At 48.2% G+C, this 13,803-nt stretch overlaps 7 protein-coding genes across 10 annotated transcripts; 4 read left to right on the forward strand and 3 right to left on the reverse strand.

Moving 5' to 3' along the window:
- Positions 1-89: 89 nt before the first annotated feature.
- On the reverse strand, positions 90-5,220 carry LOC128725471 (nuclear pore complex protein Nup154). Of its 2 annotated transcripts, XM_053819221.1 has the most exons (8): positions 5,122-5,220; positions 4,839-4,998; positions 4,677-4,753; positions 3,759-4,606; positions 3,040-3,683; positions 2,338-3,009; positions 733-2,272; positions 90-642 (listed from the first exon to the last, which is right to left on the reverse strand). In XM_053819221.1, the coding sequence occupies exons 1-8, from the start codon at positions 5,218-5,220 to the stop codon at positions 390-392; spliced, it is 4,293 nt and encodes a 1,430-aa protein (XP_053675196.1). In that variant the 3' UTR covers positions 90-389. The 2 variants fall into 2 exon arrangements, with proteins under 2 accessions (XP_053675196.1, XP_053675195.1); XM_053819220.1 differs by having other exon boundaries at positions 2,338-3,683.
- A 607-nt stretch (positions 5,221-5,827) lies between these two features.
- On the forward strand, positions 5,828-8,134 carry LOC128725473 (sepiapterin reductase-like). The gene is made up of 4 exons (XM_053819223.1): positions 5,828-6,171; positions 6,315-6,631; positions 6,789-7,750; positions 8,001-8,134. Exon 3 carries the CDS (start codon positions 6,859-6,861, stop codon positions 7,684-7,686), a length of 828 nt encoding a protein of 275 aa, XP_053675198.1. The 5' UTR covers positions 5,828-6,171; positions 6,315-6,631; positions 6,789-6,858; the 3' UTR covers positions 7,687-7,750; positions 8,001-8,134.
- On the forward strand, positions 5,964-6,574 carry LOC128723966 (uncharacterized). Its single transcript, XM_053817731.1, has 2 exons — positions 5,964-6,171; positions 6,315-6,574. Exons 1-2 carry the CDS (start codon positions 5,964-5,966, stop codon positions 6,572-6,574), a joined length of 468 nt encoding a protein of 155 aa, XP_053673706.1.
- LOC128723968 (uncharacterized) lies at positions 8,039-8,452 on the forward strand. The gene has a single exon (XM_053817732.1). The coding sequence runs from the start codon at positions 8,039-8,041 to the stop codon at positions 8,450-8,452; it is 414 nt and encodes a 137-aa protein (XP_053673707.1).
- Positions 8,453-8,844: 392 nt separating this feature from the next.
- Positions 8,845-11,717, reverse strand: LOC128725476 (ubiquitin-40S ribosomal protein S27a). Of its 2 annotated transcripts, XM_053819227.1 has the most exons (3): positions 11,650-11,717; positions 9,258-9,588; positions 8,845-9,164 (listed from the first exon to the last, which is right to left on the reverse strand). In XM_053819227.1, exons 2-3 carry the CDS (start codon positions 9,576-9,578, stop codon positions 9,015-9,017), a joined length of 471 nt encoding a protein of 156 aa, XP_053675202.1. In that variant the 5' UTR covers positions 9,579-9,588; positions 11,650-11,717; the 3' UTR covers positions 8,845-9,014. The 2 variants fall into 2 exon arrangements, with proteins under 2 accessions (XP_053675202.1, XP_053675201.1); XM_053819226.1 differs by lacking the exon at positions 11,650-11,717 and having other exon boundaries at positions 9,258-9,932.
- On the reverse strand, positions 9,981-11,719 carry LOC128725475 (ribosome biogenesis protein NSA2 homolog). 2 transcript variants are annotated; one of them, XM_053819224.1, is made up of 2 exons: positions 11,650-11,719; positions 9,981-10,790 (listed from the first exon to the last, which is right to left on the reverse strand). In XM_053819224.1, the coding sequence occupies exon 2, from the start codon at positions 10,762-10,764 to the stop codon at positions 9,985-9,987; it is 780 nt and encodes a 259-aa protein (XP_053675199.1). In that variant the 5' UTR covers positions 10,765-10,790; positions 11,650-11,719; the 3' UTR covers positions 9,981-9,984. The 2 variants fall into 2 exon arrangements, with proteins under 2 accessions (XP_053675199.1, XP_053675200.1); XM_053819225.1 differs by lacking the exon at positions 11,650-11,719 and adding an exon at positions 11,219-11,349.
- Positions 11,720-12,236: 517 nt separating this feature from the next.
- On the forward strand, positions 12,237-13,445 carry LOC128725472 (cyclin-K). The gene is made up of 2 exons (XM_053819222.1): positions 12,237-13,085; positions 13,164-13,445. The coding sequence occupies exons 1-2, from the start codon at positions 12,237-12,239 to the stop codon at positions 13,443-13,445; spliced, it is 1,131 nt and encodes a 376-aa protein (XP_053675197.1).
- The last annotated feature ends 358 nt before the right edge of the window (positions 13,446-13,803 follow it).

Genomic DNA, 13,803 nt, shown 5'->3' on the forward strand with positions numbered 1-13,803 from the left:
GAACAAAGCACGAGTTTTTTTTGCAAAAGGAAAGAAAACGATCCTTCATCATCATTGCAAAGATGCCAGACGAGTGAGTATTATTTTCTCGATTATAACACTTTATTGTGCAAAATACATTATCTAGATTTCTTCTTCGCGTATACAACACCATCATGATCGTCGCCATCCTGCGGCGCATTGTTGTTATCGATTTGAAAACTCAAATATATTGCGTAAAAGAAAAACGAAAAACAAACATTCAAAATATACAATAATTATCGACCCGAGATGCTGCAGGCTGATGCATTGCTGGCAGTACTTTTTCTAGTCAGCGTCGTTCCCGAGAACGTCTTTTGCAATCCGGTGTTCTACGGTCTACGCACGTGTCTTGGCACGACCGTCAGGTTTCACACGATACGTTGCAGTTTTGCTTGGGTATCACGGAAAACGTCGATCAACGATTGAGTGTCCAGTTTGGTGTAGATAACGTTGAGCGCCGCCGAGATGAGGTCCTGCGACTTTGTCACCACCTTCCGGCGGTCCTTCAAGGGGATCAACTTCGGTTGGTTGACGATCAGCGACAACAACGCGGAGGTAGATCGGATAAGATACAGTTCGTCGTCCTCTGTCACCCAGACACGTTCATTCATGGACACGAGGCTGTGATAGAAATGATTTTTCCGTTAACAATGCACATCTTCTCACCCAGCGCAACAGCATCCGTCGAATAAACGGAGTGAGGTCACTTACCGCGAGTAAATGTTCAGCAGCTCCTCGATGTCCAGGTTCATCTCGATCAGCGTTTCCGGTACGGGTGAATTGGACATTCCCAGCCGAAAGCACCGAATCTCCAGCTCGCGCACGATGAACGCCAACGGGAAGCAGCAGCCCGAGTTTTCGTACTCCAGTGCCAGACTTTTCACCTTCGCCAACAGCCGCCGGCAACGCTCAGCGCAGCTGTCACGTCCCATGAGCTCGTGATCGAGGATATGCGTCCAGACGGACTCAATCAGCAATGGGTCGTTGTGGTGTGAACAGTTCAGTATTGTCAGCTTGCACTCCCACAGTTCGTACTGTTCGGCAAAGTCAGCGTACAGCTGCGTGAGGTTGTACAAGTTAGAGTCGAGCAGTTTGAGCGCGTTGTAACGCTGGTCGTTGTCGGACATCTGCAGCGAGAGGGCGTCGTACACCTGGCGCTGAATCTGTCCCACCTCCAGCTTATCCTCGAGGTCCTTCAGCAGCACGCCATTGTGAGCGGAAAAACCAACCGACTCTGACCGCATGCACATGACGGCGCGGGCAAGATACTCGATACGTTGCTGCAGATTGATACTGTCGCTCGCGGCATTTGCCAACCTGTCCAGAATCTTTGCGGCTGCCGCATGTTGCCCGTTGCGTTCGTGATACTTCCAGAGCAAATCCGCAAGCAGCAGATTTTCCGGAGTTCGCGACATGGCCCGGCTTAGGAAGACACCCAGCGAAGGCTCCGTAATTTCTAGCAACTCAGCTAGCAGGTTTTTCGAAAGCAACCACTCGTAGATAGCGATGTGTAGCAACTGGTCAGTATTTTGCAGCGCCTGTCCGATGATGGTCAAGACCTCCTGATTGCCGGCGACACGTTCCTGCAGCTCCTCATCGTCCACCAACGGGTACGTGCCATCCGCCGCAGGCTGTTGGTTGCAATTTGCCGCCGCATCATACACACCGTCCAGCATCACCTTCACTTCCTTGTACCAATTCATCCTATTCTGAAGTGCAATGTAGCCTTCCTGGTTGTCGAGCGGTTCGTTATTTCGATAAAAGTGCAGTGCACTCTCATTCGGATCACTTTTGGCCGCACACACGGTGCACAGCTCAATGACCCCGCTGTAGAAGCCACAGGCCGCAAACTGTTGACACAGGGCGCCGAGGGGCAAATTTGGGGCAGCACTTTTGCACAGTTGCAGAGCAGTCCGCAACCGTTCGTCCTTCTTGTCACGGTCGGTACAACCGCGAGACAGCAGAAGTATTTCGGTGGCCTTGTGCGACACCGCATCCTCGTTACGGTAAAGCGTAGGGCAGACTTCTCGAAGTTTTGAGGAAATCGAACCGACACTCGCGTTGTCGGCCAGATACGAGTTGATTAGCGTCACGATGAGCAGACCGCATACATCAACTCGCGAAAGTATAAGATCGCGGAAGGTACACGACTTTAGCACGTGTTGTTCTTCTTTCGAGAGCTTCGCCATCAACAGATGGCACTGATGTTCACAAATCACCTTCCAGAGCCCTACCACTTCACAGGATTGTTCTATAAACACAAGGAAGAGTATTAATTCACGTAAAATGGTTAAACAAAATGCTTGAGGTACTTACTTATTAGTCGGACCAGTGCATCCAAGGACTTCCGTTCCTCCAGCAAGGCCTCTTCGGTGCAGTTTTTCTGCGCCAATGCCACACCCGCCGTACTTGCATATCCGACACCGGTGACGCCGTACTGCTGATGCGGTGACATATACCCAGCGAATGCGCCTCTCTCACCACTGCTCAGCGGAGATTGCAACAGCAAACCGGATTGACCCTGAGCGAATCCAGATCCGGTGGAACTGATCCCCATACCGCCCGCATTCGACCTCACCGTCATTCCATTGCTACGGCTACTGGCGTACCCGACCAGGCTGGTAACCGTCACATTCTCCAAGAATCGCCGGATGGAGTACAGATCGTCCAGCAGCACCAGGCAATCTTGCTGCGAGACGGTCGAATATAGCCGCTCGTCGACGCATGGCTTTCGCCACACGCACCGTAACATTCGGCACACGTACAGGTACAAGCCTGCGTGTTTGGCTGAATAATGGAACAATGACGATTCGGTCATGTGCGGTGCCATCGAAGGGTTGTTGTTGTTTAAGCTCTGCGTTGGAGAACCACCACCGTACAACGCTGAATGCTGCTGATGTTGCGGATGTATGCCGTGTTGCTGGTGCATGGCAGGCGTTCCACCACGACCAGGGGTCGAGTACGGGGTGGATGCGTACATTCGGCTTGCTGGTAGAAAGTTGGCATTTTGCTGCAAACTTCCATCCATACCGCCGCCATACCCACCCCCAGCTATGGGGGAGTTAAACCCGAGCTGCCTGTTGTCCGGTACGGCTCCATCGACGTACGGTTCTCCTCCATATAGAACAAACGCCTGAGCAGCCCATTCGCCTACCTCCGTGCCGCGGAACGACTCTAAACAAGCTAGTAGCAGTGCCGTCGCGCAAGCTTCCGGTTCCGTCTGTTTGTGGAAGTATGTCTTAACGGCTTCGTTGTGCGGCCCGTGACAGCTTACCAGAAGCTGCTGCAGAATGTCCACCGTTCGCAGCACCGACACGATGTGGACGCCCTGGTTCGTTAGTAATGCCACTTTCCGGGGGTTTTGTGCCACCCGCAGTGGAGTGGTGATCGAAACGCGATCCTTGCGCTTCACGTCGGCCACGGCCCACACTTGGCCATCGAGCGGCATGAAAGCGGACGATTCCACGAGGTTCTGCTGCGACTGGAATTGCTCTGAGCTGAGGCACATCAGAAGATCTTGGTCTGGTTGCTGGCGCGATATCATCAGAAGCGATCCCTGAACGTAGTGAGCGGAGTGAACTAGCTTGGGTTTGCCAACGAGGGAATTAGCCGTTAAGCCGGGAGGGACGCGAACGTGCAGCAGGTACAAACCCTGCGGTTTGCTTTGAAACGAATCGGGCAGGTTGATATTGGAATTCACTTGATTTGCCATCATCGTCTGGTTCTGGTGCATTTGCTGTTGATGTTGCTGTTGCTGATGTTGCAGCTGAGCCTGTTGTTGCTGGTGCAACAATTGCTGCTGCTGGATATAGAATCCGTGTAAGTGCAGTGGAATCGTGGAGAAGTACAACCGCACGCCACTCTCCGTGATGGCAACGAGATGCAGGCTGGACGAATCATCCTCTGTTAGCGGGCAAATTGCGGTGATTGGATGGAAAGCGGTTGAATCGATCGTGCGAAGAATTTGCGACGCGCTGGAGATGATCTCTTTGTATGAGAGCCGAGCGATACGCCTCGTGCTGCCGGAGTCTTTACCAAGATCCCACGCCTCTATGGACCCTTTGGACATGAGCACGTACAGCAAATTGCGTCCGTTATCTACAGCCAGCTTCTCCACGGAATCGGTTTCGGTGAATATTTTGAATATTCCCGGCACCAAGTGGGACATCAGTCCCTGCGAGTGATTAATCTTCCGGCAGCGCTTACCAAACCAGTTCGATTCGGCCTGGTAACTCACCTCGTACAGACACCCGTCGCGCCCGCCCAAGAATATTCTTCCATCGTCCGTGCCCTGAACGCACATGATAGCTACGTTGTCCGTGTTTAGTACGAAAATTGGCGTGTGCATTAACTGCATCTCTTCGTTGTTCTGTGCCGCTGAGAGGCCACGATTCGGTGTGCCATTGTTAGCGTCACCAAACGTAACACCAAGGACGACGATCTCTATCGGCGTAGTCAGGACTAGTAGATACTTAACGTCGGCTACAAAAAGGCCCGGCTTAGGAGCTACTAAACCGACGCTTATGATCACCTGCGAGAGGCCATCGAAATAGGCAACATCCCGTGCATTTTCGTAGGTCCATATCTGGAACACATTTCGTGCGATTACAAAAGTGTTGAGCAAGAGACAAACTGCTCGTCTCAAAGGCACTTACATATAAGTCCGTGTCGATTGTGAGCCACGCTCGTCCTATTTCGGGGAATAAGCCCATCATACAATGGCACTTTATGTCTGCAAGTGAACCAGATAAATACGAGATCAGCGTTTCGCATCATGCCACCATGTGTCCACCGGGAGACGTGTCGAAAATACTCACGATTGAAGTGTTCCATAACTTCCGAAGGAATGGGAACTTTGTTGACCGTGCATAACTGATTCAACTCCTTGTAGCCCATCGACAGGCTGCTGAGTTGCTGGTAATCAAACTCACTTAATCCACTGGCGGTCGGTGTGCCGGCTTGTGTGACTCCCGTCAGCTGTGAAGAAAGAAGCGGAAGGAATCACAACACGTTATGGCAGCACCACGGAATCAATGATAAATAATGCCTTTTTTAAACGGTCAACCCTTGTTCCACTAACGCTCCATCGTTCGCACTTACTTCCAATAAACCAGGGGCTGTATTATCAAAGCAGTCATGCCGGTCCAGCATGATGCCGGCTGCTTCAAGCGATTCTATCGAAACAGTCGGTTCGCTCATCGTGAAAGTTTCCGTTCCGGAAGCCAGTCGGTGTTTTCGTCGCTAAATTCTTGCTTCACCGTCCACAACACGCCACACACTCTTTATTTTCCTTCGACCCGATGGAACACAAGCACTTAGCAATCGCGACGATTCTCAAAACGGCGCTCAATTTCTGGCATGAAAATGCGTCCACTTTGACAGCGGCGAGAGATCACACGTTTTTAAGCCGGCTTGGTTGATCGGAAACTAGCGTCCATTGTGTGGCAGCCTTATGCCACTGTAGATTGGCTCAAGTAACAGACCTTTGCTGTAAACTGACCATATTGTTCACAACATGCAGTTCTTCCAACAATTCCGTTGCACCGTACAACGATGAGCAAATCTGTTAAAAACGAACGTTGGATTTAAGGATATATTGGGAATATTTGTAGAATAAATCGAACTTTTGTAAATAAGGTTCATGTCTTGTTTAGCGTTTTTTTGGAAGGAAATAAAGATGATTTTAATTTTCAAATAAAACCGTAATGCAAGTTAATCGAAATGTCACGCGTAGTTGCAGTTCTGTTGACAATCGTGTCAATGTTTTTTCCCTGCTAGAAAAATGAGGAAAAAATGCAGAAAAGTGTAATTGATTAGCAATTTTTTACGGTAAATGTTTCACAATATTGAACTCCAAACTGACGCGCGTTGCCGTTTTGGCAATTGGTAATTAGTGTAAGCCGATAACATCCACACTTGGCGAGTGTTCCACGAGGCAAACGATGAATTTTGTAGACCCATGGGACCCGACGTACACCATTAGTGAAAACACTCCGCCTGCGAACGTAGCAGCTCAAGAGGACGCCATTGATGCCGTCGCCGTTCCGCTAGAGTTCGAAGACAACTTCATCCCCGAGCAACCGCAGCTAAACCCGCGGGAACCGCAAGATAATCGTCTTCCGGACTCGGACAGCTACATTCGCACGCTAGGTAACAATAGGCGGCGTAAAAGAGGCGGAGTTAGTTGGCAAAACAGATTCTTCCAGTTTCGGTTGGCCCAGTTGGTGCTGATAAGATTCTTGCGACTGTGACGCTCTGCTGATTAGGATTCTTATTTTTTCTCCACGCGTTAGAAAGGCGATTGCATCGTTTGAAGAATAATCTCAGCATCCTCCAGCAGTTGACAGAGCGTCGTAACGCCTGTATGCAATCGTTGCTTAACGGGGACATAACACTGCACACGGAAGCTGTGGACGAGCTGCAAAACACACTGGTTAACGGCAACGAGCTGCTTCGATTCTACCGTCCAGATCAGGCCCTTACGCAGATCGAAATCGAACAACTCCTAGAGCACGATCATTTGCAGCTGCAGGCGGAGGAGAACGAAGAGTAACACGATAGCGCCGGAGCAGAGCAATACCTTGTCCACACCGTTATCGCCTTCGGTAAGGTAAGGTATGCACATATCTGAGACTATCAGAAACTCACCAGTTCGCTTTTGGTTTGAGGGCTATGCTTATCTTTTTCTCTCTAACACGCGCAAACTGCTTTGCTGATTTACTTACTTTTGTCATACAAGTAGTCTGATGTTTGTTCTTCTTGGCTAGTTTTCGTTTTTTTTCGTGTTGCATCCTGTAAAAAATCCCTCCCCCCCATTGCATAGAGCTATTATCTGCAATGGCGGCTTCTACGATGACTACGTCGACGGCCGTCAATCTTGAGCAGGAGGCCTACTTTCTCGTTACGGGCGCATCCCGCGGTATCGGCGCCAAAATAGCCATCGAAACGACGCGTAAGTTCAAGCCGGGCTCGGTTGTCGTTTTGCTGGCACGGTCCGCTTCGGGCCTGGAGAACACCAAATCGGAAATACTGGCCGTCAATCCACACGTCACCGTCGTGACAAGCTCAGTTGACCTGGCGACGGCGTCGAAGGAGTTGCTCAACGAAATACTGGAAAAATCACTCGGTAAAAAACCGATCGACCAGTTCGGGTTGGCGTGCATCATCCACAACGTCGGCACGATTGGTAATGTCGCCCGGAAAGCGGTCGATTTGGATGACCGCTCGGAATGGGAGCAGTATTTCGGCACGAACGTCTTCACGGTGGCCGTGCTGAATAGCTGCTTTTTGCACAAGTTTGCAGCTGCCCCCAGCAAGCTGGTAGTGAACATTACTTCGAAGGCTTGTCTGGCTCCGTTCCCGAGCATGACGTACTACTGCGCCGGAAAGGCGGCTCGAGAGATGTACTTCCGCGTGCTCGCTGAAGAAGAAGCCGCAGCTGGCGTGACCGTGCTGAACTACTCTCCTGGACCGGTCGATACCGACATGACCGTCGACATCCAGGCCAACTCGAATGCACCGGAAATTCGTGGCTACTTTAAGAACCTTCGGGATACGACGACAATGCTTACAACCGCCCAAACGACGTCCAAATTTTTGCATATTCTCCAGAACGGACTGTTCAAGTCGGGTGATCATGTAGATTATTACGATCACGAGGCCTGAGTGGTTTGAACAAGCTCCTACAACAGCAACTGTTCGGGGTCAACAGGCGCACCATTCCGCAGAGGTGAAAGGCTTCATCTCTCTAAAACTTTCGTACTATAACACGTGCAACGCTTGAATTTCTTAATAAAGAAGCACATATATTCACTATTTGTTCATCATCATGTTTTTAAAAGTACTCGGTATTACGCTTTCTGGTTTCGTTTTTGTCCGCGCTTATAACAGCACAAAATAAGAGTTCTTTGTCCGCTGATAACACTGCCCATCACCTCTTTCTCTCTCTTCCTGTTTTTACTTTCACTTTCCTGCCACAGATTTCCTCCCATGCGTCGCCATTCGGAATCGGAGCAAGATGCTGGTAAATTCAGCATTCGGCCGCAGCTTCCTCTTCCTGACTAATCTCGCCTGGAAGGTCCGGGTCGCGCTGCCGGCGCTGATCATGGCCGGATGCATGGTGTTTAACTATCGGGGCGAGATCGAGATCAACATCTACACCGAACGGATCCCGCTACACGGCCATCCCAATCTGGGACAGGAAGGCGTTGGTGCTGCCCTTGGCGGTCTTGCGATGGACGAGGACGACGATGATCCGTTCGGTAATTACGACAGCGATGAAGAGTATACGGACGATGAGGAAGATCTAGAATCGGCGTCCTTCGACGAAGAAGACGATGAGGACGATGATAATATTGACGGCGATTGGCAAAATGCGACGGTTCTGCTGTATCGCTACGCGATAGTCAATATTCACAACGCTCATAGATAAGCGGGTTGGGGTTGGGCGAACGACCGGGGTTGCAATTTACGCTCCTCGTATTGTTATGGTTTAAGAGGAATATACTTAGCTTAGCGTCAAAATATACCGTGCGTTTAGTGGCCAAGTTAATGGATAGTAAATTTAGCCAATGATGTAAGTTTCTGCAGAACTGTATATATTTTATCGGAAATGTTGGATTAAAGAATTGTATGTCACATTATTCGTATGCTTCGTTGCTTTTATCCGAAACATAACGTTGGGGATTTGAAAGGAGATAACTCCATCAAAGATTATTGCTGGTCGGAGTCAGGCTCTCGACACCCTTCCATTCAAGGTGCTTGCTTTGATTGTGATATTTATGTATTGTAACGATCAAGTGCGCAAAACAAGCAAAATTATTATTTAATACAGAACGATAGCTGTATTAATCTTTATTTATCCTCTCTGTTACACGCATCAGCCCAGCAATCTAAGTGGCATAAATGTGACTGTCGATAATCAGACATTTAGCGGGCCAACAGAATGGTTGAAGAGTAATACAACTTCGCCGACACTCGATTCTTCCAGCTCCTTACTTCTCCTCCTGCTTAGAGTAGACAAGCGTCAGGTGGCACTTGCCGCAGTAGTGGCGGTTTTCGTGGGCAGCCATGAAAATGCCAGCACCGCACGCCTCGCTGGTGCACTCGCGACGCAGACGATGAATCTTTCCGTTCTCATCAACCTGGTGGTGGGAAATGCGGTGGAAAATCAAATGAAAGTTAAGAAGACTGCCAACCAACTGTTTCTAAATGTAGGTGTGTATCATCCCGCTTACCTTGTAGAACTTGAGGACAGCGAGTTTGACCTTCTTCCTCTTGTGCTTGATCTTCTTCGGGGTGGAGTAATTCTTCTTCTTGCGCTTCTTGGCGCCACCACGCAGGCGAAGCACCAGATGAAGGGTCGACTCCTTCTGAATGTTGTAATCAGACAGCGTGCGTCCGTCCTCCAGCTGCTTGCCGGCGAAAATCAGACGCTGCTGATCTGGGGGGATACCCTCCTTGTCCTGGATCTTGGCTTTCACATTCTCGATCGTATCCGAGGGTTCAACCTCAAGGGTAATGGTCTTACCCGTGAGGGTTTTCACGAAGATCTGCATCTTGTGCCGACTGTATCCCGGGGAGGGAAAATCAGGGTAAAAAATGTACAATCCATGCGGATAGAGTAATCGTTAATACGAATTATCCAAATCCCTGTGGATCAAACCCTCCCACCGGCTCCTTTCATGGAAAGGGCAATTTGTAGTTTAGGTTCATCAAAATAAGTTAACGTATCATTTTCTTGTAAAGATGCTGAATCTGTGCTAGTAGCCCTTATTATTGACTGCTTTCTCATTCTATACAAACAATTGATACATTCCTGATCTAAGCTAGCAGCTATCCATGGAATTTTTTTTTCGTTCTCTCTGTGGGATCTTAATGAAAATCTTAACCGTTATCACGTACACGCGCGCCTCGTAAATCCTTAGCTCAAGTCTACTCCCTGCTGATCCATAACATTCTTCCTTAAATCAAAAGTACCGCATTTATGCAACCGTCATTTTCCGGGTTGTTCGTCACCTGAGCATACTTTCCCCACACAACCTTGCCGGACTGTGTTACGAGACCGAGCTCGGAAATGTTCACCTCAATCACGGTACCCTTCGTAATCACTCCCAGGCTCGTGTACATCGGCGAAGAGGGATTCTTCTTGACGCCAATAATGGGCAGGTGGAAGGTGGCTTTCAGTTCGGGATGTGTCACGTGCGCCTTGTTAAAACGTAACGCCATTGGGCGAATGAAACGTTCGTACTTTGGCGGTTTACGGGTGAAGTTTTCTCCCACGTACGTGACCTTCGTGACCATGCGCTTCCAGGCTTTCCGCTTAGTTTTACCGCTGCGGATCACTTTGAACACTTCGGCATCGGACTGGGCGCGCACCTTCGGAATCGGTACATCCCATTTGCCGGCCTTTTCCTTGCGCTTCTGTTTGATCATGTTCGAGAGCACCTTCGCACTCGATTGGATGCCACGGTCCATCAGGTACGGCGGAAGTGCACCATCCTCAACCTTTTCGGTCGTCTTTTTCACCTTCTTCTCTTCATGTGCCTGAATCTTTTTCTTCATCTGAATTTTCTCATTGCGGCGCTGCTTCTGGAAGAGCTTAGCCTTCATGCCCCGCAGTTTACGGGCCATGGCGGCGCGCTTCTTAGGCTCACGTGCCTCCCGCTTCCGTTTGCGTTCCTCATAATCGAGCCGGCGACCGTACAGCTTCGTGTGCCGCTCAATGTACTCGTTCTGCGGCATTGTGGATGATGTTGCTCAGAGAATTGCTGTAAACACAAAATCAAAAAAACGCGTCATTTATCATCGAATTCACCATGGATCTGTTAGAAGCAAATAAGCACACCGATGACACATTCTTTTCTAAGTGAACCTAATGCAAGTATTCGGGGCGCACATTACACCACATCCAAAACAAACCAGCAGTCCAATATAATGTTCGTCCTGGAGTCCACCTCAATCAACACATTTTCATTCAAGAAGACCTGTCGACGATGAACACGCGGAAGACTATGCAGACCGTGACCACGCAGATGATCACGTACGTCGCCGTACCACTGCACCTCCCTTCAGGAGAATCGTTTATATCGGATACTGTGTGCACTTTTGGAAGGGGTATATTGCGTCCGAATACTCGACATGTTTCACTTAGATAAAGAAGGCATTCATCGGGGCTCATTCCGGGGCTGACACTTACCCAGGGACAGAGGATGTCGCTGCCGCAGTACCACGCAGCCGGAGAGCAAACTTGCGCGCCGTGCACCTTCCTTATCAAAGATCCCCAACAAGTCGGCAGTATTCTTCACAGTTGCCCAGAAAATATTCTAAAATTACCCTCAACTAACGTAACACCTAATGTAACTACTCTTTATCGCTAAGTTATACAGCTTTGGTGAACGCACGTTCAACACGAGGCAAAAACTTCAACAAACGCGTGAACGAGTTTGTTTGACATGTGCCGGACACAAACTCGTGAAAATCGGGGTGTAATACTATAATTTGCTCTAAACTGTAATACCTCTCGACAGTAACGCTTTAAGATTTGTTGTTAAATACGAATTAAACTTATTTTGATCAACCTTAATAGCAAAAATCACACTTTTTCTCAGCCACGACACGAAAACTCACCTCTCTGTGACACCAACACAAAAGAAAAGAAACAGGAAGTGGTCATGCAGCGCGTCCTACGGTCAAATCGAGAACCAACGTGACAGACCAAGATTCCGGGTCAAATTTCGAGCAGAAATTACACGTCAAAGTCATTTGAGCTCGAGCTGTTAGAAAAGTTTGAATTTTACTCATTTTGATTAATTAGTTAAAGTTTACATTACATTAGCTTACAAAATAGAACAGTAAAAAAACCATGATTTATATGATACGTGTATATTGATGCATTCACATTCGGTTAGTTTTATCATGGTTACATAGATTAATATCCAAACACATCTATGCTTGTTAGAACATAACTATAATGAATCAACAAAATATAGTAAATCTATACAAATTTGCTAGAAAATAAGGGTACTAGTAAATCATTAAAAGAAATCCGTTAGTAGCTTCGTAATTATATGTCCCACTATGCCACCCTGTAGATCACAATTCGACTGTCATAAGAGTCCATACCTGACACTCGCTGGAAAGAGAGTTGTTTACAAAGTTTGTGGTAAAGTTTTGCGGTTCTTCTCCATAAAATCCGCAATATTTGTTCGGTAGCGATGCCAAATTGGTACTACGATAAAAAAGACCTGCGTAACACACCATCAGCTAGAGATGGGGTTGACTATGAAACTGAGAGACGATACCGCAAGGAAGGTGCACGATTCATTATGGAAGCCGGTGCGTCGATGAGTTTAGGGCACAACACCGTGGCCACGGGAGTTGTTTACTTCCATCGGTTCTACATGTTCCATTCGTTCCGAACATTTCCGCGCTTTGTCACAGCAAGCTGTTGTTTATTTCTCGCCGGCAAGGTTGAGGAAACGCCAAAAAAGTGTAAAGACATAATCAAAACCGCCCGCACACTCCTGGCCGACGACAAATTTGTTTCGTTTGGAGATGATCCCAAGGAGGAAGTCATGACGTTGGAGCGAATCCTGCTTCAAACCATTAAGTTTGATTTGCAAGTGGAACATCCTTATTCGTTTCTGGTTAAGTACGCAAAATGCCTAAAGGGTGATCCAGCAAAGCTGCAGAAAATGGTCCAGATGGCGTGGAACTTTGTGAACGATTCCCTTAGCACAACTGTTTCGATCCAGTGGGAACCTGAAATTATCGCTGTGGCACTGATTTACTTGGCGAGTAAGCTGAGTAAATTCACCGTAGTAGACTGGGTGGGCAAGCAGCCGGATCATCTCAAATGGTGGGATATGTTTGTGCAAGATGTGACAATGGAAATATTGGAGGAAATATGCCATCAAGTACTGGATCTCTATCAGCCAGCCCAAGCGGGGAATGCTCCGCCGGATAGTCCTCCACAGCTTCCACCCAGTAAAGCATCGCCTCCGATGAAACGCGCTAATATTTCGCCAATAACTAGCAAAAACTCGCCCAACATTGCGGCCAAGGTAAGCCTCATCTATTAGCATTTTTAACAGTAAGGTTGCTGACCCCTAATTTGTATTTTGATTTTCGTATATTATCAGACTCCACTACCGCCTATGCCACCTGCCGAAATAGAATCAAATCCCATTCCGAAGCATATCACAACCGATAGCTCGCATTATCCATATCCTCCGTACCCGATGCACACTGCGCCACCGTTGCCTCCACAGACTCATGGACCGCCGCCACCGTACGCCGCTATGCCTCCAGTGATGCCGCCACAACCGCCTCAACCATGGCAGCATTATCAGCACCCGCATACCAACAAATACTATCCTCCCGGACCACCTCCAGGAAGAAATGCCTATTATCCTCCTCAGTAGAATTAGCTAACATCAGTGTTTTAGGAATCTTTAAATAGGGGAACATAAGCATATTTGACATGGGGACGGAAATGTAAAAATAAAAAAAAACTTACGTACAATAGCGTAGTTGATAATTTCGACTTCCATCGCGCTCAATATAATTTTGAGGAAGAAATCACAAACTACTAACAGAACGGTTAAAACGTTTGCTTGGAAAGAACAATAGTTGTCATTTTAGGCCCCTTCACATGTCGCCGCAGCTGAGCTAACAGCTGTCAAAGTGAAAAATTTCTTATCAGTGGCTGGATAAGTTTCGTTCCGTGGAAAAGTCGGATTTCCACCTTGTAACTGGAATATATCTTACCATTTTCTACTG

Source organism: Anopheles nili, chromosome 3 (assembly GCF_943737925.1).
Source record: "Anopheles nili chromosome 3, idAnoNiliSN_F5_01, whole genome shotgun sequence".
NCBI lineage: Eukaryota > Metazoa > Arthropoda > Insecta > Diptera > Culicidae > Anopheles > Anopheles nili.